The following is a 27,998-nucleotide window of genomic DNA, read 5'->3' as shown; positions in this document are numbered from 1 at the left end:
ATGTCATTTTGGCCTTTTAATAATGCTTTCATACACAAACAATTCCGAAACTAAAGAACTCAGCAACAACAGTAAAAGATAGTAAAACATGAATAATAGTACATTTATCTTTTGTCATTTTTCTGGGTGATATGGTGTTTGAGTGAGTCAGTGGGTGAGTAAGGATATGCCACATCTTTTTGAAAGGCATGAGGTAATTCCTAGTCACCGATAGGCTATTGGACCTATTTTCAGTCTCTCACAGGTAGTGGGATGTTTTGGGATCGTAGCCTCCAAGCGCAGTCCCATTGCCATACAGCCATGACAATAAAGTCCCATATCACCTAAGTGTTGTACAGTTAGCTCCTAGGATGCATTGCTTTGTGATGGGAACAGAATATGCTCAGGAGTAGCCTCTTGTTCTGCACCAGTGTTATTTTCACCACCATGGAGACTCATGTCTTTTTTAACACATCTCAAGGGATGGTAGAGGTATTTTTACATAAAATATTAAGGTTTTAAAAAAAGAACCTGTGAACTCAACATTTCAAAAAAAAAAATACTTTACTCTCCAATCCCATTTGGTAGAGATGAAACACCTCTTAAAACGTTTAACAGAGCAAAAACAACATTGTGACATGCAGCAAGACAACATGGTCTCTAAAAATTATACCATCAACACCATTTAAGCCTTTGGTTCCCTACATTTACAATATGTACACTTCTTATAGCTTGTAAAGTAAAATAGGTTTTGATGTGATTTATTTTTAAAGTACCAACAGCATTTGCTCTTTGTTTTCAGTATGGTCATAGGTCATAGGTGAACTATTTGGCCACAACGTTTTTGATTACATACTTTGTTTCAACAATCAGCCTGTCACTCATATCAGCTGCATTCGTCCTCTGTTGTAGTTAAAATATCAGTCCGTATTGAAAAAACAGTGTTGATTTGAAAGAATATGTCCAGATGAATGATCTACTCTTACTGCAGCGTCCTAATTCATACTGAATATTGAAAAAGCAGTCATTGAAAAGAAGGCGGTTTGTGGTGAACAACAATGACAGAGGTTGCCTTAAGAAGAAACCAATCAATAGCATTCTGTTGTCTTGTGCGGTATCAATCCATATTCATTTAACTGTGGCTTTTTAAAAGTTGCCCAATGCAACAATTAAGATCCCTATGAGTGATACATGGAAACAGTCATTGAGTCCATCTGTACGTCTCTCCACTTCATCTGCCTGACTGATCTACTAGTTCAAATATCAAATCTAGAACCTCTTTAAGGACATAGACGTTTTTGGTGAAATGTCTGTGGACGATAAAGATTTTGGTGTAATTCCTTGTTCTAGCACCTTCCCATTTCCTCCTATCAAGTTTGTGTTCGCATATCTGAAGGGATAGGACTGCGAAATATGGTGGAGGACCCTCTAAGTTAGGTGAAGACCCTTCAGTGAAGAGGCTTGTTTATAGTCCTTCTATCGACATGTCTGTATAAAGTTGTCGCAGTGACATCATGAACATTCTATTGTCGTCCGACATCAAACTTGTCATTGCCGACAACGTCTTAACTTTAGCAAATTTGTATTAATTATTACAGGAAAATAAACTCAACAAGATGATTATTTACAAGGTAATTGAAAGCTAGCTAGCTAATTACAGAAAATAGCTTATGGTTGTTAGTGTGACGAAATAAAAGCAGGGCATTCTACCAAAGAATTGGAGAACTTGTGCACTGCCTTGTTGCTGTCTCAGTCAGGTAACCATGATAACGGATGCTGCGACAGGGTCAAAGTTGAACTTTAATGCGTCTCCGACAAGGAAACCAACAGCCGCAGCAACAAGTCTATAACACCGAGTATAAATGAAATGTTGTTTTGACCAGAGACACTTGTCGCATTCTGTCTATAGACATGTCGTTAGACCCAGTATAAACCAGCCTTCAGGATCAGAATGGAACAGACTAATAGCTCCATAATACAGGTTTTCTACCAGAATTCCAATGTCTGATGTAGACGTCGACAGTCATTGCACCGAAGGCAATGAGATGTGGAAAATGAGACAAGGTTCCAGTGACCTCTATTGGCAGGACAGTAATGTCTGTATGTAAGGTGTCCCTAGTCACTATGGCATGCGGATGGCATGGGTGACTCAGGTCGCCATAACGGGGCACAGCAGGTGTGCTGGCACCAGTGTGCTGGCAATAGACCCAGCTGGCACTAGGCTGGTATGGAGAGCTCAGTTCATGGAGACAGTACAGTATGTATGATGTCCAGCTGGCGCTAGCATAGGATCACACAGATGGATCATGATGATTCAGAGGAACCTGCGGTCCTTGTCGTCACTGCCCAGAAGGAGACCTACATTTTGGGGGTTACTGACCAGGGACGTAGGGCCAGCTGATGGAGCTTCCGGAGAGCTGCATGTCGCGGATGAGCGTCTCAATGGGTGTCTTGCCCACCAGACGCATGAAGAAGAGCTGGGAGATGAGGTTGGCGGGCACCGCACGGAGGGCGGGCAGGCGGAGGAGCAAGCGGCCGAAGCGCTGCGGCTGACCTGGGTACTGCATCCGCTCGTATTCTGTCAGAGCCACCTGGGCCTTCTCCTGCAGAGACTCCACGTGGACCGGGTCTGTCAGCCCACACGCATCTGAGAGGGAAGGAGGGAGTGACAGAGACTTGAGGTGAGTAGAGTGGGAGGGAGCAGTACTGAGACGGGAACCTACATACAGAATTCTGTTTGGCACCAACACATTTTAAAAAACTCTGACCAAAAACTAAAAAAATGTCAGGTTGTACCTTCTCTGTTCTCCTGTTTTCTACACATTCTATCATCTGTATGTTTTGTTGATGTAGTCTTGATTTAGGTCAATGAAGCAAAATAATGCACACAACTGTTGACATTCAATTACAATATCTACTACAACACATTTTGGCCTGTGATTACACTCTGCACTTGTACTGTCATGCCAGGAGAGGGCACCACTCTCCTCAAATCTACCAGTACACCTGTGTTCAGGTTTTGTCATTTGACCAGCAGGTGCTTTGGTATCCTTAGATAACATCAAGAGAAACACTGAGTGAACAAAACATTAGGATAATAATATTGAGTTGCACCTCGTTTTGTCCAGCCTCAATTCGTTGGGGCATGGACTACAAGGTGTCAAAAGCGTTCCACAGGGATGCTGGCCCATGTTGACTCCAATGCTTCCCACAATTGTGTCAAGTTGGCTGGATGTCCTTTCGGTGGTGGACCATTTTTGATACAGCGTGAAAAACCCAGCAGCGGTGGGCCTGGAACCTACTACCATACCCCGTTCAAAGGCACTTCAATCTCTTGTCTAGTCCATTTACCCTCTGAATGACACACACACAATCCATGTCTCAGTTGTCTCAAGGCTTGAAAATCCTTCTTTAACCTGTCTCCTCCCCTTCATCTACACAGATTGAAGTGGATTTAACAAGTGACATCAATAAGGGATCATAGCTTTCACCTGGTTAGTCTATGCCATGGAAAGAGCAGGTGTTCCTAATGTTTTGTACACTCAGTGTATGTTTTCCTATTAGAAATGTTAAAGTCTCAGCATGTTAGTAAAAAAAAGAAGAAAAGTATTGATGTAGGGTTACAAAGCTAATATAAATTTAACAAACTTTGGTAATTAACAGGTAATCTATGGTAATTTAGGTCATTTATACTTGAATAACTGTTACAAAAATGAATACTATATATGAATACATTTTCTATGTGTCAATTTTGTCCATGAGTTTCTAGTGGATAGACCATATGGTTCAAGAGAAAAATAAATCAACAATGGCATTATTTTCAATTAACTGCAATAACGTTTCACAACCGTTTTCACAACTGGTACCAGTTTGGTAGCCTTGCAGATGTGACCCACGTGACTCACAGCGCAGGGAGAGCTGTGACCAAACTGGTCTGGAAAGGAGGCCGTTTATTAATGCAATATTGTAATATATTAGCACACTGAGGCAGGGATGAGGGTAGAAGAACAATCTTTATCAGAGGTCATGGGTCAAGTGCAAGTACAGATGATCACATGTACTAATTAGTAACAGCGCCACCCTCAGGCATTCCAGATACGTACATTTTCTTTACTCAAGGAGAGCTATGTAAGGATCTCCGTTGCTATCTCGTGCTTTTTTCAACAGGTTCTTCACAGTGTGAACTGCTGTCTCAGCTTGGCCGTTTGACTGTGGACATCTAGGCCTCAACGTGACATGTTTGAACTTCCTCTTGGTAGAGAACTCTGACATTTCTTGACTCACCAACTGTCTTCCATTGTCGGAGCACAAAACGATGGGCAACCCATGCATTTTACATTTACATTTTTAGTCATTTAGCAGACGCTCTTATCCAGAGCGACTTACAGTAGTGAGTGCATACATTTCATTTCATGCATTTAAAAAAAATAATAATAATTGTACTGCCTTGCAAAGATCGACTTTAGTGCTGTAATGATGTGTTTACTTGTTGTCCCACTGAGCTTGGAGATTTCTGGGTATTTTGAGTAGTAATCCACAAATAGTAGATATTCTGTGTCATTGTAATGGAAGAGGTCCACTCCAACTTTGGCCGAACTCTCTGGAACTGGATGAGACATGAGCAGCTCTCTTTGGTTGTTGTTTTTGTGTGAGTTGCAGACTGCACATTTTGTTACAACATCTTCAATCTGTTTAGACATGCCTGGCCAGAACAGAACATCCTTTCTCGTTCCTTACATTTGACGACTCCCATGTGTGCTTCAGGATTTAAAAAATAATTTCTTCTGTCATTTTCTGAGGAACGACACATTTTGAACTTCTGAACAGCAGCCCATCTGAGTATGTCAAGTCCTCTCTGAAGGTCCAGTAGTGCTGGATTTTCTTTGCAACTTTCCCCCTCTTGTCTGGCCATCCTTTTTTAACTGTTTCTGTGACCAGTCTTAACTCTTCATCTTCTGCTGTTGCTGTTTTGAATTGCTGCAGTTTCTCTTCTGAAACAGGAAGTTGATGAGCAATGTAGTTAACATCCAGCTCACCATCCAGCAATTTCTTTATCTGTTCCTTCAGGTATGCTCGTCTCAGTGCATCTCCTTCCCTGGTTTGTCTGTCACATGTAGACTGTATCTCTGTAGTCTCATCAGCATTCTCTGCAGTCTGCCTGGTGCTTTCTGGAGCGACTTCTTGAAGATTGTTTCCAATGGCTTGTCATCTGACTCCACCTGGATCTGGTTTCCATACAGGTGTTGATGAAACTTCTCGTAGCCATACACTAATCGCCAGTAGCTCTTTTTCAATTGGAGCGTATCTCTTTTGACAGTCTGAGGGATCTTGACCCGTATGCGATTGGCTGACCATCTTCCAGGATCACAGCTCCCAAGCCTTATGAACTTGCATCCACAGATAGTGTCACTGTGTTTTTTACATTGTAGTACTTCAACACTGGTGCATTACTGACAAGTGTTTTCAAGCTTTTGAAGGTTTGTTCCTGCGAAGACTCCCAGTGCCACTGAACGTCTCCTTCCAGCAGTTGTCTCAGTGGTGCGCTGACATGAGAGAGATTTGGGATGAACTTTGCGAGATACTTCAACATTCCCATGAACCTCTGAAGCACTGCTTTGTCCTCTGGCTCTGGAATGTATTGTATTGCTCTGTCCTTTTTGGAGTCTGGTTTCAGGCCTTCTTTGCTTAACACATGTCCAATGTAGTGAATTTCTGTCATTCTTATTTTTCACTTGTCCTTATTCAGTTTCAAGTTGATGCTTCTCAGTCTGTCTAGTAGCTGTCTCAGTCTCCGGTCGTGCTGCTCTGTGTCATCACCCCAGACAAGAATGTCATCCATGACGTTTACAACACCTTCCAGTCGTTAAAAATGCTGGGAGAGGCACCTCTGGAACACCGCTGGAGACGACACGATTCCAAACGGCAGTCTCTTGAATGAAAACCTCCCAAACGGCGTATTGAACGTGCAGAGTCGGGAGCTCTCTTCATCCAGTTGGATTTGCCAGAATCCTTGGTTTGCATCAACTACTGAAAATACCTTGGCGATAGGCATTTCAGCAACTAGCACTTCAATGGTACGTAAAGGATAATGTTCTCTCTTGATGGCTTTGTTTAGATCCTGTGGGTCCATGCATACCCGTATTTTGTTTGGCTTCACGATTGTCACCAAGCTGTTTACCCATTCAGTAGGCTCAGTTTGCCTGACGACAACATCCATGTTTTCCATGCGGTTCTGTGCTACAGGTACTTTTCTTGGTGAGTGAACCATTGGTGTGATTTCTGGGTCTATTTGTATGTGATGAACTCCTGGAACACATCCAAGACATGTGAATACATCTTCATATTAAAAATATCCATCTCTGTCCTTTGTTCAAGCTTGAATATTCTCTGTATTAAGCCCATTTGCAGAGAAGCTGATCTTCCAAGTATTGCAGGTGCATCTTGTTCTAACACTTGAAATTCCAGTTCAAACACTTTCTCTTTGTATTGACATTTGAGTGTATTCTTGCTTTTGGCTCCATCTGGTGGCCAGAATACGTCACTAGCTTGCAGTTGGATTTTTGCATGGAATCGCCCTTCACTTTCAGTGTTTTCAAGTCTCTCACCGACAGACATTACACTCAGCTCCTGTATCCAGTTTAACAGTAAGCTTATGGTTGTTTATTTACAGTGTTTCTGTTCACTGCTCTTTCTCAGTATTTTTCTCATTGATATTCACTAGCTGAGAAACAAATTGTACTTCACTCTGTTTCACTTCAATTGTCCCAATGAACATGTCCTAATTCCCTGCTGTCATCTCCCTGTAAATCCCGTGAATCCTCCGGTGCGCGAGGAGCACATTTTGGCGTAATGGATTTTTTCTGTGATATGCTTTGCATATCTGACCCTTATGCTGGACACTTTTTTTGGTTCATATTTGTACCCTCAACGTGAGCATGTCCCTGCAACCTCTCTTTTACTAGCTGGGCACTTTTTTCCAATTCTGTGTTTTCTTTTGTTTATGCACCTTAAGAACGGGCACCCCGACTTCATCATGAAGCATTTTCAGCTGGCTCTGGCTCACTTCACTAGCACGGCAAGTAATCTGCCTCGCACTTGGCCATTTGTGATTCCACACACAATTCTGTCCCGTATCAGTGACTCGGTAAATTGTTGAAACTTATTTTTTTTAGATGAGTCAGAAAGCATCAATTGACTCTGTTTGTCCTTGCACTCTCGTGAAAAAGATATGCCTCAGGTACATTAGATTTGTTCTTGGTTCACAGTATTTTCGGAAAAGCGCTTTTAATACATCCAAGTCATCTACATCATCTTCAAAATCAAAAGTATTGTAATGAAACAGGCAGGGAGCAGGTCTCGAACCCTCGACCTTCCAGCACGCTCTCGACAGTGCCGCAAAAGCATGCTTAAGCGGCAGAGTCGATATCCACACCTATAAACCCAGGGTCGTTACAGTATTGAATACCTTGATTGCATCTGTAACCGATGTGAAATGGCTAGTTAGTTAGCGGTGGTGCGCGCTAATAGCGGTTCAATCAGTGACGTCACTCGCTCTGAGACTTGAAGTAGGGTTTCTCCTTGCGTTGCAAGGGCCGCGGCTTTTGTGGCGCGATGGGTAACGATGCTTCGTGGGGTGTCAGTTGTTGATGTGTGCAAGGGTCCCTGGTTCGAGCCCAGGTTGGGGCGAAGAGAGGGACGGAACCTACACTGTTACACATCATCTCTGGCTACGTGCAGGAATGTGGCACATTTCACTGTTTCGGATTTCACAGGCGATTATATATAGGCTGGATCCACACGCTCCAATTTTCAGGTAGATTTCCCTCTAGGTTCAGTTAGTGTTCCATGTTTCAGAATGATAAGCTTTCCTTTTAACACCACTGAGGCAGGGATGAGGGTAGAAGAACAATCTTTATCAGAGGTCATGGGTCAGGTGCAAGTACAGATGATCACTGCATGTTTTTTTATTTAACTAAGCAAGTCAGTTAAGAACAAATTCTTATTTACAGTGATGGCCAACCCCAGCAAAACCCCTAACCTGGACACACTGGGTCAATGGTGCGCCGCCTCATGGGACTCCGAATCATGGCTGGTTGTGATACAGCCTGGAATACAAACCAGTGTCTGTAGTGACTGAGATGCAGTGCCTTAGACCGGTGCGCCACTCGGGAGCCACATGTATATACAGGACAGCTCCGAAAGTGTGCATTGGGTTTAATTGGTTCTCTTGATTGAGACCTCTCTCCTTGTTTGGATTTGAAAGTTATTTGTTTTGGGTAAGATTGTATATATTATTTTTAAATAATACAAAACATACACATACAAACGACAGTATACAGACCCACACAAACCTCAGCTACATCACACCTGCCCAGACCCACATCACTCTCTGCCACATGGCCTCAAACTGCACCATTTTGTTTCTCTCAGTCTCCCATGCACTTTCAACATTTAGTTAATAAAGCATTTGACCTTTCCATTGTGTTAAAGATGGAGGATTGGTTGATTTCCAGTTTAAGTATACGTTTTTCCAAGATGATTGACGAGAAATGTATCGTCCAACCCATCTGGTATCTCACTGAACCCTCATGCGCCATGTCTTGAAATATGCAGACAGACGGATTAAATGTACATTCACATTGTAATACTTCTGACAGCCAACTTTCTTTTTAAGTCTTGATTCCAATAGTTGATATATTTTTCTGAGATTGTCCGTTGGATAGGCTCTCTGCAAGGTTATGTATATCTTACCTATCATATGAGTAAAAAATCGAAGTTGGTCAGTCCAAAATTGCTTTTGAATTCTGCCGTTGAAATAAATGTATTTCATATTACCAAGTCATTTACGGTTTCTATGCCTTTAGTTTTCAGGGATTTAAATCCAACCATTGAAATGGAAAGGGGTGGCGCTCGGGGATGTGTGTGGCTGTACATGTGGGTGTTTGACTGAGAAAGACACAGAGACGAGACAACCAGTAAAAGCACAGCCCCCTTGGTTATCAAAGCATTGTGCCGACAACATCAAAGAGGAATTTTGTGTTAGCCAGACTACCAGTTTGGCACCAAAACATTTACAACAAAGAGATATTGACATAGTCAAATAAGTGTGTACAAAAATATATAAAGGATATGTCATTCTGAAACCCTTATATTAAACACCAATGGTATTTATAAAGTTGATGGTTTATATTTTGGATAATGTTTTACCGTTTGTCAATCAATTTTTTTTTTAATTCTATTTTGTATTAAATATTATTTGATTATGTTATATATTTTACATGCGAAAAAGCCACACAGAGGGCCAGAAATAATTGCAGACAATAATCTAAATTGCCCAAAAGGCCACTCATTGACATCTGATAAAATTACAAAGAACTTTGAGTTTCCAGTAATATACCCTCCCCTTGCAACCATATATGCAAGTCAAACGTCCCATCATGCAAATCAAATGTTTGAATATCTAAGTATGCACAGTAGCCAAAAGTCTCAACATGTAGCAGGTCGAAAAGTCAGGAATGTAGGCTGAAAAGTCAGGAATGTAGGCTGAAAAGTCTGACATGCATGTTGTAAAGTTTCAACGTGTCCCCAAAAAAATCTGAAAACTAAATGATCTCAATCCACAGTGAGAATAAAATGAAAAAGACAACTCACCTGGTGAGAAGAGGACGATGGCCTTGAGGCAGCTGTACTCGGCCGAGTCCACCTGGAGCCGGGTCAACTTGTCCACTTGGTTCTGGAACACCCTCACCTGGTCCATGAAGGACACCACTCGCTCGGCCGACATGGGCGAAGAGTGGAAGCCCGCCGCGGCCAGCAGCGGGGCCATGTGGAGGGGCAGGGCGGACTGGGCTGCGTTCAGAATGAACAACTCGCTCCAACTCAACCTGAGCAGAGCCACCTGCTCTGACACGGGCAGCTCTGGGAAGTAGGGGATGTTCCTGGCCCACTCGATGGTGCTGAAGAGCAGTCTGGCTGCCAGCTCGCAGATGTTGTCGATGCCCATAACGGCCCCGCCTGCACCGGTGGCCTGGCCCTGTTGGTTGTACTGGTGGCCGTAGCGGCTGCTGGGGTAGGGCTCGGCACGCAGCAGCTGGGAGATGAGCTCCGAAACGGGCTGCCCGCCGTTGTTGTTGTAAAACTCTGCCACTCCGACGCCGCTACCACCACCTACTGGGGTGCCCGTGGGGCTGAGGCTGGAGTGTGAGGGGGGGATACGTCCGCGCTGAACTGCTGGGGTGGGGATGGAGGCACAAAGGGGGAGGGGTTGGGGTTGGAGTTAAGAAGGTGCAGGGAGATGGGGAGGACGGAAGTGATTAGGATTTGGGGTGAAAAGTAGGGAGGGCAGGGGGGAGAAGTTGAAAATGAGTCAGGCATGCTCTTTCGCAGTAGGGGCAGATTATCAACAGACGGTCTTGACCAGATTAACACCATATAATTCCAGATTAAAGTGGCCACCATGGGGCAGAGACAGATACCTAAATAACAAAGGGCGAAACAGAGGACTCACATTATTTGAGAATTCTCCAAGTTAACTCGAGGAATAAAACAAAGACAGCAGAATTCTACATTAAAATATATTTTCCTCAAAGATTAATATTCCTCAGGAGGTGTTCATCTTTTACTATGCAAATATTTGTATTACCAAAAGTGGGATAAATGATGACTCTGGCCTTTGTGTTCATATTTATTGCTCTTAGAAAGAAAATGAAATAATTTCCCCTCATTGTGAGGATGAGAGTGTGGCTGTATCAAATACTGCTATGATGCTTCCGGCCATAGTTAACGTATGAAATGCTTCCAGCCATAGTTAACGTATGAAATGCTTCCAGCCATAGTTAACGTATGAAATGCTTCCGGCCATAGTTAACCCCCTAACTGCTTCTAGCCATAGTTAACGTATGAAATGCTTCCGGCCATAGTTAACGTATGAAATGCTTCCGGCCATAGTTAACGTATGAAATGCTTCCGGCCATAGTTAACCCCCTAACTGCTTCCAGCCATAGTTAACCTCCTAACTGCTTCCAGCCATAGTTAACCTCCTAACTGCTTCCAGCCATAGTTAACCTCCTAACTGCTTCCAGCCATAGTTAACGTGTGAAATGCTTCCGGCCATAGTTAACCCCCTAACTGCTTCTAGCCGTATTAACGTATGAAAGGCTTCCGGCCATAGTTAACGTATGCAATGCTTCCGGCCATAGTTAACGTATGAAATTCTTCCGGCCATAGTTAACGTATGCAATGCTTCTAGCCATAGTTAACGTATGAAATGCTTCCGGCCATAGTTAACGTATGAAATGCTTCCGGCCATAGTTAACCCCCTAACTGCTTCCAGCCATAGTTAACCTCGTAACTGCTTCCAGCCATAGTTAACCTCCTAACTGCTTCCAGCCATAGTTAACGGGGCTCCGGCCTAGACCCCTCGCTTCCAGCCGTAGTTAACGTGTGAAATGCTTCCGGCCATAGTTAACCGCCTGCAACTGCTTCCGGCCGTAGTTAACGTATGAAATGCTTCCGGCCATAGTTAACGTATGCAATGCTTCCGGCCATAGTTAACGTATGAAATGCTTCCGGCCATAGTTAACGTATGAAATGCTTCCGGCCATAGTTAACGTATGAAATGCTTCCGGCCATAGTTAACGTATGAAATGCTTCCGGCCATAGTTAACGTATGAAATGCTTCCGGCCATAGTTAACGTATGAAATGCTTCCGGCCATAGTTAGCGTATGAAATGCTTCCGGCCATAGTTAGCGTATGAAATGCTTCCGGCCATAGTTAACGTATGAAATGCTTCCGGCCATAGTTAACGTATGAAATGCTTTCGGCCATAGTTAACGTATGCAATGCTTCCGGCCATAGTTAACGTATGCAATGCTTCCGGCCATAGTTAATGTATGAAATGCTTCCAGCCATAGTTAACGTATGAAATGCTTCCGGCCATAGTTAATGTATGAAATGCTTCCGGCCATAGTTAACGTATGAAATGCTTCCGGCCATAGTTAACGAATGAAATGCTTCCGGCCATAGTTAACGTATGAAATGCTTCCGGCCATAGTTAACGTATGAAATGCTTCCGGCCATAGTTAATGTATGAAATGCTTCCAGCCATAGTTAACGTATGAAATGCTTCCGGCCATAGTTAACCCCCTAACTGCTTCCAGCCATAGTTAACCTCCTAACTGCTTCCAGCCATAGTTAACCTCCTAACTGCTTCCAGCCATAGTTAACGTGTGAAATGCTTCCGGCCATAGTTAACCCCCTAACTGCTTCCAGCCATAGTTAACCTCCTAACTGCTTCCGGCCATAGTTAACGTGTGAAATGCTTCCGGCCATAGTTAACCCCCTAACTGCTTCTAGCCGTATTAACGTATGAAATGCTTCCGGCCATAGTTAACCCCCTAACTGCTTCCAGCCATTGTTAACCTATTAAATGCTTCCAGCCATAGTTAACCTCTTAAATGCTTCTAGCCATAGTTAAACTATTAAATGCTTCCAGCCATAGTTAACCTATTATATGCTTCCAGCCATAGTTAACCCATTAAATGCTTCCAGCCATAGTTAAGGTATTAAATATTCCCAGCCAGAGTTAATGTATTAAATGCTTCCAGCCATAGTTAAGGTATTAAATGCTTCCAGCCATAGTTCAGGTATTAAACATACCCAACTATACAGTTGAAGTCGAAAGTTTACATACACTTAGGTTGGAGTCATTAAAACTCATTTTTCAACCACTCCACACATTTCTTGTTAACAAATCATAGTTTTGGCTAGTCGGTTAGGACATCTACTTTGAGCATGACAAGTAATTTTTCAACAATTGTTTACAGACAGATTATTTCACTTATAATTCACTGTATCAGAATTCCAGTGGGTCAGAAGTTTACATACACGAAGTTGACTGTGCCTTTAAACAACTTGGAAAAATGCAGAAAATGATGTCATGGCTTTAGAAGCTTCTGATAGGCTAATTGACATCATTTGAGTCAATTGGAGGTATACCTGTGGATGTATTTCAAGGCCTACCTTCAAACTCAGTGCCTCTTTGCCTGACATCATGGGAAAATCAAAAGAAATCTCAGAAAAAAAGACAAGTCTGGATCATCCTTGGGAGGAATTTCCAAATGCCTGAAGGTACCACGTTCATCTGTATAAACAATAGTACGCAAGTATAAACAACATGGGACCACGCAGCTGTCATACCGCTCAGGAAGGAGACGCGTTCTGTCTCCTAGAGATTAACTTACTTTGGTGTGAAAAGTGCAAATCAATCCCAGAACAACGGCAAAGGACCTTGTGAAGATGCTGGAGGAAACAGGTACAAAGTATCTATATCCACAGTTAAACGAGTCCTATATCGACATAACCTGAAAGGCCGCTCAGCAAGGAAGAAGCCACTGCTCCAAAAACACCATAAAAAAGCCAGACTACGGTTTGCAACTGCACATGGGGACAAACTTTTTGGAGAAATGTCCTCTGGTCTGATGAAACAAAAATAGAACTGTTTGCCCATAATGACCATTGTTATGTTTGGAGGAAAAAGGGGGAGGCTTGCAAGCCAAAGAACACCATCCCAACCGTGAAGCGCAGGGGTGGCAGCATCATGTTTATGGGGGTGCTTTGCTGCAGGAAGGACTGGTGCACTTCACAAAAGGAAGGAAAATTATGAGGAAGGAAAATTATGTGGATATATTGAAGCAACATCTCAAGACATCAGTCAGGAAGTTAAAGCTTGGTCGCAAATGGGTCTTCCAAATGGACAATGACGCGAAGTATACTTCCAAAATTGTGGCAAAATGGCTTAAGGACAACAAAGTCAAGGTATTGGAGTAGCCATCACAAAGCCCTGACCTCAATCCCATAAAAAAGTTGTGGGCAGAACTGAAACTGAAAGCGTGTGCGAGCAAGGAGGCCTACAAACCTGACTCAGTTACACCAGCTTTGTCAGGAGGAATGGGACAAAATTCACCCAACTTATTGTGGGAAGCTCGTGGAAAGCTACCCGAAATGTTTGACCCAAGTTAAACAATTTAAAGGCAATGCTACCAAATACTATTTGAGTGTATGTAAACTTCTGACCCACTGGGAATGTGATGAAAGAAATAAAAGCTGAAATAAATAATTCTCTCTACTATTATTCTGACATGTCACATTCTTAAAATAAAGTGGTGATCCAAACTGACCTAAGACAGGGAGTTTTTACAAGGATTAAATGTCAGGAGTTTTAAAAAACTGAGTTTAAATGTATTTGGCTAACTGTAGTTAACGTAGTTTAACTGTAGTTAACGTATTAAGCCATTGGGTGAGTAATTTGACCTTGAAAGGGAAAGAGTCATCAATATTAGACTGAAGAGGCAGCATTCAGAGTTCCTCTAGTTTTCTGCAACTGCCCAAATAAGTAATTGTGGGCTATACTCATTGTGGAACTTCAGGCTACAGCCTCTTTATCATACAATAATGCCTCATATCAATGGCATAGGGATACTATATTTTACTTAGGTCTTCAATAGGCCTACAGTGTAAGATGACATTGCAACCAGGGTAACGGTGGAACCACTATTATACAGATGGTATGTAATATTTCTAATCAAAGGCCTATGGAAAAACAACTAGCCAACCACTGCATATACAGGGCTTCATCACCTGGGACTTCAGACTACAGTTGAGGTATAGACTGAGATGTGTGTGAAAGACTGGTGCACAGGGCCGCAGATGGCTTGTTCCTTGTATCCCAGCCGCTCACGCAGGCACTAGATTAGATGACAAAGGACACGGCATGGAGCCTGCATTGATGGCAAGCCATGATACGGCCAGTGTAGTTGTATGTGACAACACTATGGGTCAATGTAATGGTAAAAAAAAAAAAAATCTAAAACAATTGTTTTTTTTTTTAGAACATACATTTAACTATGGACACAGTCTATTGACTGGAATTCATGTCTTTGAACATCCATGTCAAAATAACCTGATATTCTGCATAGAATACATACAAATATAGCTAAAGGAAGGTCCTACTGTATGTGGACTGGATAAGTATATAGCTAAAGGTCCTACTGTATGTGGACAGGATAAGTACATAGCTAAAGGAAGGTCCTACTGTATGTGGACTGGATAAGTATATAGCTAAAGGTCCTACTGTATGTGGACAGGATAAGTACATAGCTAAAGGAAGGTCCTCCTGTATGTGGACAGGATAAGTACATAGCTAAAGGAAGGTCCTACTGTATGTGGACAGGATAAGTACATAGATAAAGGAAGGTCCTACTGTATGTGGACAGGATAAGTACATAGCTAAAGGAAGGTCCTACTGTATGTAGCAGGATAAGTACACAGCTAAAGGAAGGTCCTACTGTATGTGGACAGGATAAGTACATAGCTAAAGGAAGGTCCTACTGTATGTGGACAGGATAAGTACATAGCTAAAGGAAGGTCCTACTGTATGTGGACAGGATAAGTACATAGCTAAAGGAAGGTCCTACTGTATGTGGACAGGATAAGTACATAGCTAAAGGAAGGTCCTACTGTATGTGGACAGGATAAGTACATAGCTAAAGGAAGGTCCTACTGTATGTGGACAGGATAAGTACATAGCTAAAGGAAGGTCCTACTGTATGTGGACAGGATAAGTACATAGCTAAAGGAAGGTCCTACTGTATGTGGACAGGATAAGTACATAGATAAAGGAAGGTCCTACTGTATGTAGCAGGATAAGTACACAGCTAAAGGAAGGTCCTACTGTATGTGGACAGGATAAGTACATAGCTAAAGGAAGGTCCTACTGTATGTGGACAGGATAAGTACATAGCTAAAGGAAGGTCCTACTGTATGTGGACAGGATAAGTACATAGCTAAAGGAAGGTCCTACTGTATGTGGACAGGATAAGTACATAGCTAAAGGAAGGTCCTACTGTATGTGGACAGGATAAGTACATAGCTAAAGGAAGGTCCTACTGTATGTGGACAGGATAAGTACATAGCTAAAGGAAGGTCCTACTGTATGTGGACAGGATAAGTACCTTCTTTGCGCATGCCAACGCGAAAGCACTTTTCAAGGCGGCAGTACTGGCACTGGTTGCGGTGATGTTGGTCGATCTGGCACTCTCGATTCGACCTGAAATATAGATCATAACATGTTATGCCAATCAACACAGCAATGATAATGACATTTAACTTTGCTGACACTTGTTACAGCTACAAACCCTTGGCAAAATCTATAGTAGTGTATGTGTACTGCTATCACTTTAATGGAGAAAGGTCACCTTAATATGATAGAAAACATTTGCAGGCAGTTGTTACCAGACTGCATGGTTGCATAATGCATCTAGAGGGTAGATGTAGAAAGCTGAAGCATAAAACATGATGTGAGACAAAATAAGCTTCTATTTAAATATATTATAGGTATCTGCTGGTTTACAGAACCCGATTATATAAGTGTGTATGGCCCAATCACTGTCTTTCCTTAGATGATCCATGGCATTAATATTGTATCATGCTCATGGATTTTTTAATATGGGCAGAGTGGCTGATGTAGGGATGACTAGACCACAGTGGGGAAACTCAATTATCTCACTTCGAGGACAGTTTTGTACAAGAAAACGTATGCATTTGTATGACATCTTCTTGGACATGGAGGAAACAATGTAAATCAATAAATATCACAACACAATACAATACTAAATATCACAATACAGAGTTGAACAATACAATGAAATACAATAGAGGTGTCTATTCAACCCCATATTGTTGTCAACTAATAATATTGACAATCAAGATGTCTGCCAATAAGCAATGATGGAGTGTCATACAATTTTTAAGTCAGCTATTCTCTTCAGATACCTTTTATATCATGAAAGGCAAACAGTTAAAGAAAAAATCCACTCAAAAACAATGTTTTGGTTAAAAAAAATCACTGTTGATACAGTCGCAAAATGTTTTGGATGTCAGCAGTCAAGTTGTCAAGATACTGGACTTTCAAGAAGCAAAGTGTCACCGGCCACATCATGATGATGACGCACAATGCATTATATGATGATGTGGCCGGTGACACTTTGCTTCTTGAAAGTCCAGTATCTTGACAACTTGACTGCTGACATCCAAAACATTTTGGGACTGTATCAACAGTGGACTAATTAAAGAAATACAGAAAGATCGTTTTTTTGTGGATTTTTCCTTTAAGTGAGTGATGACTCACATCCAGTAAACACACTGCTGTGGGGATTGTAACAGCTCTGCACAGAGTCAACTATGTATTAATGCATGACTCACTCTAGCTATTTGCATCCATTTGCCTGTACAGATGGGATATTGATAACAGACAAACTAAGGAATCAGAAATAAAGACTATTCATAAGAATTACCCAGACGGGTGTTACAGTTTGGTGGAGGAAGAGGTGAATTCCGGCGTTACAATGTAAATCGCTTATTATAATTATCCATCCATTTTGAGAATCCATCACATCATGATCACAATTATCCATTCAGTCTCACCTGCAGGTATAGTTGAGGTTGCGGCGGATGCTCCTCTTGAAGAAGCTCTTGCAGCCCTCGCAGGTGAACACACCGTAGTGCTTCCCGCTGGACTTGTCCCCACACACCACACAGTCCACCACACATGCCTTGTCCTCGTCCCCGACCTCCATGTCGCTGCCCCCGGCCTGGGGCGAACCGTCCTCCTCCTCTCCCCTCAGATAGCCCTTCTCCCCCAGCCCGTTGGTGCCCCCGTTGGGATCTCCCCAGCCCCCACTCACCATGGCCATCGCTTGGTTAGCAGACCACAGAAGGAATGGGAGACGGCCAACGATTTTGTTTGCTGCTGTCTAAACTTTTTGATTTCCTTTGTGCACCTCTGTTCAGAGTTCAAGATTTGGAGATTCTCTGCCTTTTCATAAAATTTTATCTTTTGGCTTTTTGGTCCTCAAAGTGGGTCGGAAACTAAATAGTCAAAGGTAGAAAATTACCCACACCCTCTTTTAATGTAGAGTATAAATGGGTTTAAAAACTTTATGGTGTAGAATGTTTGTTCCAAAAAACCCACTAGAGTTGTTTTGTCTCCTCCCCTTCCACTATGACCTGGAAATTGTTTCGCCTTTCACTCTAGAAACTTTTGTTTTTCCCCATGCCCACTTTTCTTCTTTCTCCTTATTCAATTAATCACTCTTTTTGTGTTTTTTGTTATGTATTTATTTGGCCCCAAGTCCTTCGACGGCTGTCTTTTAGAGGAGCTTGCTGTTCAGTCGAATGGTTTACACTTCAGCCAAGACACAGAACCTTTCACAGGAAACAATTAATCAAACACACATTTTCAAAAAGAGACCAAAACACAACCCATTCACTCGCACATGATTACAGAGGGAAATCCTCTCTCACTCGATTCTCTCTCTAGCAACAATAATGGCTGAAAAAGGACCTCGCTAGCCCTGGAGCAGTGGCCACCCCTCGTAAAACTGTCATGCAGTTTACCTTCATTATAGTGTATGTTGAGTCCTGCTGCCTTTCTGCAATATCTTACTTATGTCCTGGCATTAGAGAGAAATAAAAGCCTTGTATTGAATGCTTACCGTTGCAAGTATATTCATATAATATGTCAACGTCTTCTTTCAGCTATATCACCCTTACAGCCATGGAGAGGGAGGGTACAGACAGAGTGAGGCAAGAGACAGGTTTTCCAGCAATCCTCTGAGCACCAGCAACATTCTGGTTGACAAAAAGAGCTCTTCCAGGTCACCACTAGCAAAACAACTTGATGTTTCACAGCACACTGTATGGCTATATCCTCAAGGCACACAGAGAACAACTATCAAGTCTTAACCGTGGCTACGGTCTACCCCTCTGTTTTACAAAATCAACCAGTCTTTCTGGCTCTCTTTAAAATGATCTTCAACTCAAGGAAGTGCCCTCTCTTCCTTGTTTGTTGTTCCAGAGGGAGGCAAGAGACAGGCTGTTGCAATATCCTCTGTGGTAGTGGCTAGACCAGTCTCTGTTTCAGTCCCTCCAAAAATAGACAGCACAGATTAGGTTAGAAATCCTAAAAGCGTCCTTTCCACCCTTCAGAAGTCAGAGAAGCTGCTTTCTAAGCATCCGTGTTAGCCTCTCCCTCCAGTCTTTTGTCAGTGCTTGCCCACCGAGCACTAACGACTTGCGGCCTAGCCCTGTGCTCCGACCGTGTGGGTGCTTGCCGTGGCTGAGGCAGGCGAGGGGGAAGGGACGGGGCTTTCTCTCCTCAGAGTCCACAAAATTGAATTGAGATTTAAAAAGAAGACTAGGCTCTAGACAGATTGGCTTTTGTAAGGCACCACACAGACCGTCCTCTCTCTCTGTGTCTATGGGTTTCTCCCTCCGTTTTCCTCAGCTTGTGTGTGTGTGAGCTGGCAGAGCAAGAGAGCAAGCAAGAGAGAGAGAGAGATAGAGAGAGAGGGAGGGAGTATGCAGGGAGGGGGATGGGGGCATGTGTGTGCTCAGGGATTTGACACTGCTATTCAAGCCCTGTGGTTGCCATGGCACCAGCTGCCTTATATGGACATTGAAGTCAAAGAGCAGAGAGTGGGCTGTGGGGCTTGTCACACACAGAGAAAAAGAATGTGGAGGTTCGCTCTCCTCGGAGAGAGGCATGACCCCAAGGCCTGACTAAGCACACGGCCAGACCTACCCCCGACCATGGCAAACAACTCAAAGCCCTCCAGGAAATACACAAGACATGGTGCTGTCTCAGCTCCCAACACATTGGGTGGGCTTTCTATGGCAAATTGTCAAGTTACTTGTTTATTTACTCTGTTCCTACAGACAAGTTACGCAATAGACTACTTGAAATCGTAACATTTCATACCTGAATCCCTCCCAAATGTCAATAACAAAGCACAGATTACTCTACAACCTTTGACCTCAGTAATATGAAGTATGCCTACAGATGTTTTCTCAGTGTAATGCATTAATCCTGCAAATCATAACCTGCACTTTGATCTTAGCTCCTGGCCAATGAATAGACAGCTTAACTTCTCTAGGCTAGGGGGCGGTATTTTCACGTCCGGATGAAAAGCATGCCCAAAGTAAACTGTCTGCTACTCAGGCCCAGAAGCCAGGACATGCATATTATTAGTAAGTTTGGATAGAAAACATTATGAAGTTTCTAAAACTGTTTCAATGATGTCTGTGAGTATAACAGAACTTATTTGGCAGGCGAAACCCCGAGGACAAACCATCCAGGCAACAAAAAAAATTGAGGTCACTCTCTTTTCAATGGGATTTCAATGGGAATCTAGAATTCTAAGGCAGTTGCTTGCAGTTCCTATTGCTTCCACTGGATGTCAACAGTCTTTGGAAATTGGTTGATGTTTTTCCTTTGTGTAATGAAGAAGTAGCCCTGTTCAGAACGAGGGTCGGGTAAAGTGTACTGTTGTGGTTGAGGCGCGTGACCTGAAAGCACGCTCCACTTTGTTTTCCTCCGGTATTGAACACAGTTTATCCCGTCTTAAATTGTATTGATTATTTACGTTAAAAAAAAAACTAAAGTTGTATTAGGAAAGTTGTTTGAAATGTTTGGACAAAGATTACAGGTAACTTATGAGATATTTTGTAGTCATGTTGCGCGAGTTGGAACCAGTGTTTTTCTGGATCAAACGCGCCAAATAAATGGACATTTTGGATATATAACGATGGAATTAATCTAAGAAAAGGACCATTTGTGATGTTTATGGGAGATATTGGAGTGCCAACAGAAGAAGCTCGTCAAAGGTAAGGAATGAATTATATCTTTATTTCTGAGTTTCGTGTCACACCTGGTGGGTTGAATTATGATTGTATGTGTTTGTTTGGTGGGGTGCTATCCTCAGATAATCGCATGGTTTGATTTCGCTGTAAAGCCTTTTTGAAATCTGACAAGGTGGCTGGATTAACAACAAGTGTAGCTTTAATTTGGTGTATTGCATGTGTGATTTCATGAAAGTTTAATATATATAGTATTTTAATTTGAATTTGGTGCTCTGCCATTTCACCGGATGTTGTCAAATCGATCCTGTTAACGGGATTTGAGCCATAAGAAGTTTTAAGACCCATCTCATTGTGCTAAAAGAAAATGCCACGTTTTGGTCATCACCATTTCACAAAGGTCCTCTATCCCCTTGCTTTGTGGAGCACATGGTGATTCGTGTCCAAGGTTAACCCCAAAGGTCACGCAGACTTACTCACCCCTGCCTCGCTAAGCCCAGGGTCATCCTAGATCAGAGTTCCCCAACTGGAGGCCGTAATTATGTTCCGGCACCCCGACCATTCACTCAAGAAACAAATCGGCCTGCGTCTGAATCTAGTTGATGATGCCTGTCCTAGACTGTTGGTCTTTGTGGGTCTGCCTCTCCAGGATGGTCTAGTAGATGATGCCTGTCCTAAACTGTGGGTCTTTGTGGGTCTGCCTCTCCAGGATGGTCTAGTAGATGATGCCTGTCCTAAACTGTGGGTCTTTGTGGGTCTGCCTCTCCAGGATGGTCTAGTAGATGATGCCTGTCCTAAACTGTGGGTCTTTGTGGATCTGCCTCTCCAGGATGGTCTAGTTGATGATGCCTGTCCTAAACTGTGGGTCTTTGTGGGTCTGCCTCTCCAGGATGGTCTAGTAGATGATGCCTGTCCTAAACTGTTAGTCTTTGTGGGTCTGCCTCTCCAGGATGGTCTAGTAGATGATGCCTGTCCTAAACTGTTGGTCTTTGTGGGTCTGCCTCTCCAGGATGGTCTAGTAGATGATGCCTGTCCTAAACTGTTGGTTTTTGTGGGTCTGCTTCTCCAGGATGGTCTAGTAGATGATGCCTGTCCTAAACTGTTAGTCTTTGTGGGTCTGCCTCTCCAGGATGGTCTAGTAGATGATGCCTGTCCTAAACTGTTGGTCTTTGTGGGTCTGCCTCTCCAGGATGGTCTAGTTGATGATGCCTGTCCTAAACTGTTGGTCTTTGTGGGTCTGCCTCTCCAGGATGGTCTAGTAGATGATGCCTGTCCTAAACTGTTGGTCTTTGTGGGTCTGCCTCTCCAGGATGGTCTAGTTGATGATGCCTGTCCTAGACTGTTGGTCTTTGTGGGTCTGCCTCTCCAGGATGGTCTAGTTGATGATGCCTGTCCTAAACTGTTAGTCTTTGTGGGTCTGCCTCTCCAGGATGGTCTAGTAGATGATGCCTGTCCTAAACTGTTAGTCTTTGTGGGTCTGCCTCTCCAGGATGGTCTAGTTGATGATGCCTGTCCTAAACTGTTAGTCTTTGTGGGTCTGCCTCTCCAGGATGGTCTAGTTGATGATGCCTGTCCTAAACTGTTAGTCTTTGTGGGTCTTTGTGGGTCTGCCTCTCCAGGATGGTCTAGTAGATGATGCGTGTCCTAAACTGTTAGTCTTTGTGGGTCTGCCTCTCCAGGATGGTCTAGTAGATGATGCCTGTCCTAAACTGTTGGTCTTTGTGGGTCTGCCTCTCCAGGATGGTCTAGTTGATGATGCCTGTCCTAAACTGTTGGTCTTTGTGGGTCTGCCTCTCCAGGATGGTTTAGTAGATGATGCCTGTCCTAAACTGTTGGTCTTTGTGGGTCTGCCTCTCCAGGATGGTTTAGTTGATGATGCCTGTCCTAAACTGTTGATCTTTGTGGGTCTGCCTCTCCAGGATGGTCTAGTTGATGATGCCTGTCCTAAACTGTTAGTCTTTGTGGGTCTGCCTCTCCAGGATGGTCTAGTTGATGATGCCTGTCCTAAACTGTTAGTCTTTGTGGGTCTGCCTCTCCAGGATGGTTTAGTAGATGATGCCTGTCCTAAACTGTTGGTCTTTGTGGGTCTGCCTCTCCAGGATGGTCTAGTTGATGATGCCTGTCCTAAACTGTTAGTCTTTGTGGGTCTGCCTCTCCAGGATGGTCTAGTTGATGATGCCTGTCCTAAACTGTTAGTCTTTGTGGGTCTGCCTCTCCAGGATGGTCTAGTTGATGATGCCTGTCCTAAACTGTTAGTCTTTGTGGGTCTGCCTCTCCAGGATGGTTTAGTAGATGATGCCTGTCCTAGATAAAGAAACAAAGGCAGGGAGAAGAAAAACAATCCTGGCTAAAAGTGCAGAGAAACGTCATGAATCTATGATACATTTTTAACTGACACAGAAAGACGTTGTACCTACAAAAGTGTAATTAACACCAACTTATCTTTTTTCTTTGTCTAGATCTAGAACATACAGATAATTCTAAGAAATTCCTGAGCCCAAACCCTTCCCCCTGGCTGTGTGCGTGTGTGTATGTGTGTCACCGGGAAAGTTTAGCATTGTCCTGGTCACTGTGTGGCTAATGGGTCATCAGAGGTGTGTGTTAATCTGAATGAAAGTCCCATTAAAGGAGACAATGTGTCTGTTGATTGGCACCTCTATTGTTGGTCAAGATAAGCCAAATAATGGCTTCTTGTGTGTGGGAGTGGCTGTGTGTGTTTGTGTGGCTGGGAGTGGCTGGGAGTGGCTGTGTGTGTGTGTGGCTGTGTGTGTGTGTGGCTGTGTGTGTGTGTGTGTGTGTGTGTGTGTGTGTGTGTGTGTGTGTGTGTGTGTGTGTGTGTGTGTGTGTGTGTGTGTGTGTAGGAGTGGCTTTGTGGGAGTGACTGTGTGTGTGGGAGTGGCTGTGGGTCTGGGGGGGGGGGTGGCTGTGTGGGAGTGACTGTGTGTGTGTGTTGGGGGGGTGACTGTGTGTGTGTGTGTGTGAGTGTCTGTGTGTGTGGGGGGGGGGGGAGTGGCTGTGCGTGGGAGTGACTGTGTGTGTGGGGGGGGAGTGACTGTGTGTGTGGGGGTGGCTGTGTGTGTGTATGTGGGGGGGTGACTGTGTGTGTGTGTGTGTGTGTGTGTGTGTGTGTGTGGTGTGTGTGTGTGTGTGTGTGTGTGTGTGTGTGTTGGGGGGGAGTGGCTGTGTGTGTGTGGGGGGGGGGTGGCTGTGTGTGTGGGAGTGACTGTGTGTGTGTGTGTGTGGTGTGTGTGTGGTGTGTGGGAGGGGGATGGGGGCACAGAAGATATTGAAACTGTTGACCTTTTCTTCATGACCAATCCTTTTGAGACGAGTTACATACATTACATACATAATTACATACATAATTACATACATAATTACATAATTACATACATAATTACATACATACATTACATACATAATTACATAATTACATACATAATTACATACATAATTACATACATAATTACATACATACATTACATACATAATTACATACATACATTACATACATAATTACATGCATAATTACATGCATAATTACATACGTAATTACATACATAATTACATACATAAATTGCGTCATGAAATAACAATAATTTCTTAAAATCCGACATTAGCATTACATTAGCTAAAGTCTGTTAAACTACTCCTGGCTTCAACCGCCGCAGCAGCAGTTTGCCAAGCTAAATTACTACTAATTAACATGCTGCTACCATAGCAAGGACTCGGTACATTCCTGAGAGTCTACTTGTTCAACCGTCACACCAACTTAGGCCTCTCACTTCAACCTCCCTCTGTTATAGCTCCTGTAGATCAAACCCATGATGCAGTAACTGTTTGGCATGCCGCTGATGTCTGATTTAGTATAACACAATTTGTGTGTATCTGTTTAATGCTCACATGCTTTGTGTGTGCCTCTGCGTGCGTGTGTGTGTGTGTGTGTGCATTGAGGGTGTGTGTGTATTGAGGGTGTGGTGCCTTGGTCTTTGAACCGCCAATCAGAAACATGGTTACTCTCTGCGAGCGGTCCAGTAAGGCAAGACTGCAAATGACACACACACACACACACACACACACACACACACACACACACACACACACACACACACACACACACACACACACACACACACACACACACACACACACACACACACACAGTGGTAGTAGCATGGCATAATTACATACTACAAGGCTTTCCAACTAAGTGTAACCTAATACTAGTTCATTATTACTAAGAGATACATCCCCTAAAAGACATCAATTAGATCTCTGTCATTTGAGATCCAGATTCCATGGCGGCTTCATTCCATTACTGCAGGTCCAACCAGCCGGCTGATCCTTGGCTGACGACAGAGGACAGAACTGGACAGTTTCCTTCCAGAAATAGTTTGCTCCATTTTTTGTGAGGCTTTATTTTGTTTTGACATGATGAACCCTCCACACAAAATATCTTGTTGTTGTTGTTGTTGTTGTGGGTTATGTGGGTGCTGGGTAATCCAACAACAAACCAGGACACTCCTGTAAACATTAGAAATCGCAACACTGGTCCAGCCTAAGGTACTCCCAATAGTCAATGTGTTATTCGAACCCTGGGTGTTGACGAATGTGTACTCAAGCATAGCGGCATATGGAAAGTAGCCTAGGTTTTCAACACAAACTGATAATGGTCGTTTACACGAGGGGGACATTTCATCGCGCTCCAATGACTGTCAAACTGTTTGACCTGCAGGGACAGCTTCTCTCCGAGACCGGCTTCACCTTTGACCCCACAGGAATGGGCAAGCCTGGTAATAAAAACAAAGTCCTTTGTCCAAGTCAAAGGAAAACATCTGCTGGACTGAGGAGGGATTAACGTCGGGGATTCATCAGTCTTTTTTTCCACAGAAGACCCTCTGATGAGAGTTGAGGTGTTTGGAGGAAACCAATCCTTACATTACAGAGTTCCCAATCCCATGGTTTAAAAGGCATGGTTTGAAATATGGAATATGCATAACAGAGGAGGCTGGTGGGATGAGCTATAGGAGGATGGGTTCATCGTAAAGACTGGAATGAAATCAATGGAAACACATGGAAACCCCACGTTTGACTCGGTTCCATTTATTCCATTCCAGCCGTCCTACTATAGCTCCTCCCACCAGCCTCCTCTGATGCATACAGTATTCAAAATACCAGAGTCTTATCACAAACCATGCCATCTACTGTCAAATTCTTTTTAATCCTTGTCATATGAAGATAAATATTGAAAATAAATTATAGATCGGACATAAACATTACACAACAAGTTGGAAATCGCAAAGTGGTTTGGAAGGAATCAGTGACAGTGGCTGTGTGGTCCCAAATCTGGGATTAAGGGGCTCTTTTCCTAGTTATAAATGATAAACATTTAACATTGGCCATGATGTCAATGAAGTACGATTTGTGCCGCGCTCAAAACAATTGTTAACTCGGAGGACCGCCGCGCCACCTTCCTCTTCAAGTGAGCCGAGCACAACAATGTGAGTCCAAAAATGTATTGTATGCTGCTTCATAAATGTTGTAATATGCCTGGGAGATATGTATACTGCAGCTAAGAAAGTAATACTAAGTGTATGTTGTGTAGTAAGATGTTAGTAGCCCATGTCCCTCACCCTAATAATTTGGTCTATTTACCCCTCTTAATTTTGCCGACTGTTCTGACTGTTCAACTGTAGCCTATAACCTGTTTTAGAGAAATGTAATCATTGAATATTGTAAGACCGTTCATTGTCTGCTTAGATGCCCCCTTTATTTATCCTACGGTTCTGACTTGGTGTACAGGGAGAACACTGTAAGAATGGCACATGTTCTGAATTCTGTCGCTGTACATTTCAAAAGTGCTAAACAAATATACTGCTCAAAAAAATAAAGGGAACACTTAAACAACACAATGTAACTCCAAGTCAATCACACTTCTGTGAAATCAAACTGTCCACTTAGGAAGCAACACTGATTGACACTGATTGTGCAAATGGAATAGACAACAGGTGGAAATTATAGGCAATTAGCAAGACACCCCCAATAAAGGAGTGGTTTTGCAGGTGGTAACCACAGACCACTTCTCAGTTCCTATGCTTCCTGGCTGATGTTTTGGTCACTTTTGAATGCTGGTGGTGCTTTCACTCTAGTGGTAGCATGAGATTGAGTCTACAACCCACACAAGTGGCTCAGGTAGTGCAGCTCATCCAGGATGGCACATCAATGCGAGCTGTGGCAAGAAGGTTTGCTGTGTCTGTCAGCGTAGTGTCCAGAGCATGGAGGCGCTACCAGGAGACAGGCCAGTACATCAGGAGACGTGGAGGAGGCCGTAGGAGGGCAACAACCCAGCAGCAGGACCGCTACCTCCGCCTTTGTGCAAGGAGGAGCAGGAGGAGCACTGCCAGAGCCCTGCAAAATGACCTCCAGCAGGCCACAAATGTGCATGTGTCTGCTCAAACGGTCAGAAACAGACTCCATGAGGGTGGTATGAGGACCCGATGTCCACAGGTGGGGGTTGTGCTTACAGCCATCCGCCACCTCATCAGGAGCATGCCCAGGCGTTGTAGGGAGGTCATACAGGCACGTGGAGGCCACACACACTACTGAGCCTCATTTTGACTTGTTTTAAGGACATTACATAAAAGTTGGATCAGCCTGTAGTGTGGTTTTCCACTTTAATTTTGAGTGTGACTCCAAATCCAGACCTCCATGGGTTGATAAATTGGATTTCCATTGATTATTTTTGTGTGATTTTGTTGTCAGCACATTCAACTATGTAAAGAAAAAAGTATTTAATAAGATTATTTCATTCATTCAGATCTAGGATGTGTTATTTTAGTGTTCCCTTTATTTTTTTGAGCAGTGTAGTTATAAACACTAACGTTACGTCCGTCCTAGCTTGCTCATTGTCTTAATCGAAATTACTGATTGCCTCTTATCCGCTTGTCGTCCCCTTATGCCATAGTTTGTCCATCTCAATTGTCATTAGAAACCACATTTGTTTAAGCAAGTCAGGCATATCAGCAGTGTTTTTTTAAAAGGCAGTAAATGAGGCTGAATGAACTCCTTCGCTACCAGACAAGGCTCAGCTGATAGCCAGGTGTAGCAGTGGTAAGGTGTTGGGACAGCTTTATGTAGGCCCTAACAGTTTGGAGGCACCGTTTGTCACCTCTGTAGTGCAATTAATGTATTGTTTAGTGTTGTGTAGTGGCTTTGCTGGAATGCATTTCACTTTTTTTTTTGCCCCATCAAGATTTACATGCTAAAATCTTTTGAAGAGGAGAATCACACCATCATTGTGGAGGAAAACTTTCTGAGTTTACTA

The 27,998-nt window shown here is 43.2% G+C and overlaps 1 protein-coding gene across 2 annotated transcripts; it reads right to left on the bottom strand.

Moving 5' to 3' along the window:
- Positions 1–3: 3 nt before the first annotated feature.
- Positions 4–19,378, bottom strand: nr2f6a (nuclear receptor subfamily 2, group F, member 6a). 2 transcript variants are annotated; one of them, XM_014190002.3, is made up of 5 exons: positions 18,532–19,378; positions 17,462–18,241; positions 15,991–16,085; positions 9,631–10,209; positions 4–2,626 (listed from the first exon to the last, which is right to left on the bottom strand). In XM_014190002.3, the coding sequence occupies exons 2-5, from the start codon at positions 17,728–17,730 to the stop codon at positions 2,352–2,354; spliced, it is 1,218 nt and encodes a 405-aa protein (XP_014045477.1). In that variant the 5' UTR covers positions 17,731–18,241; positions 18,532–19,378; the 3' UTR covers positions 4–2,351. The 2 variants fall into 2 exon arrangements, with proteins under 2 accessions (XP_014045477.1, XP_014045478.1); XM_014190003.3 differs by having other exon boundaries at positions 9,631–10,206.
- Positions 19,379–27,998: the final 8,620 nt, after the last annotated feature.

This window comes from Salmo salar, chromosome 03 (genome assembly GCF_965601325.2).
Source record: "Salmo salar chromosome 03, fSalSal1, whole genome shotgun sequence".
NCBI lineage: Eukaryota > Metazoa > Chordata > Actinopteri > Salmoniformes > Salmonidae > Salmo > Salmo salar.
This window is presented reverse-complemented; position numbering and strand designations above follow the sequence as displayed.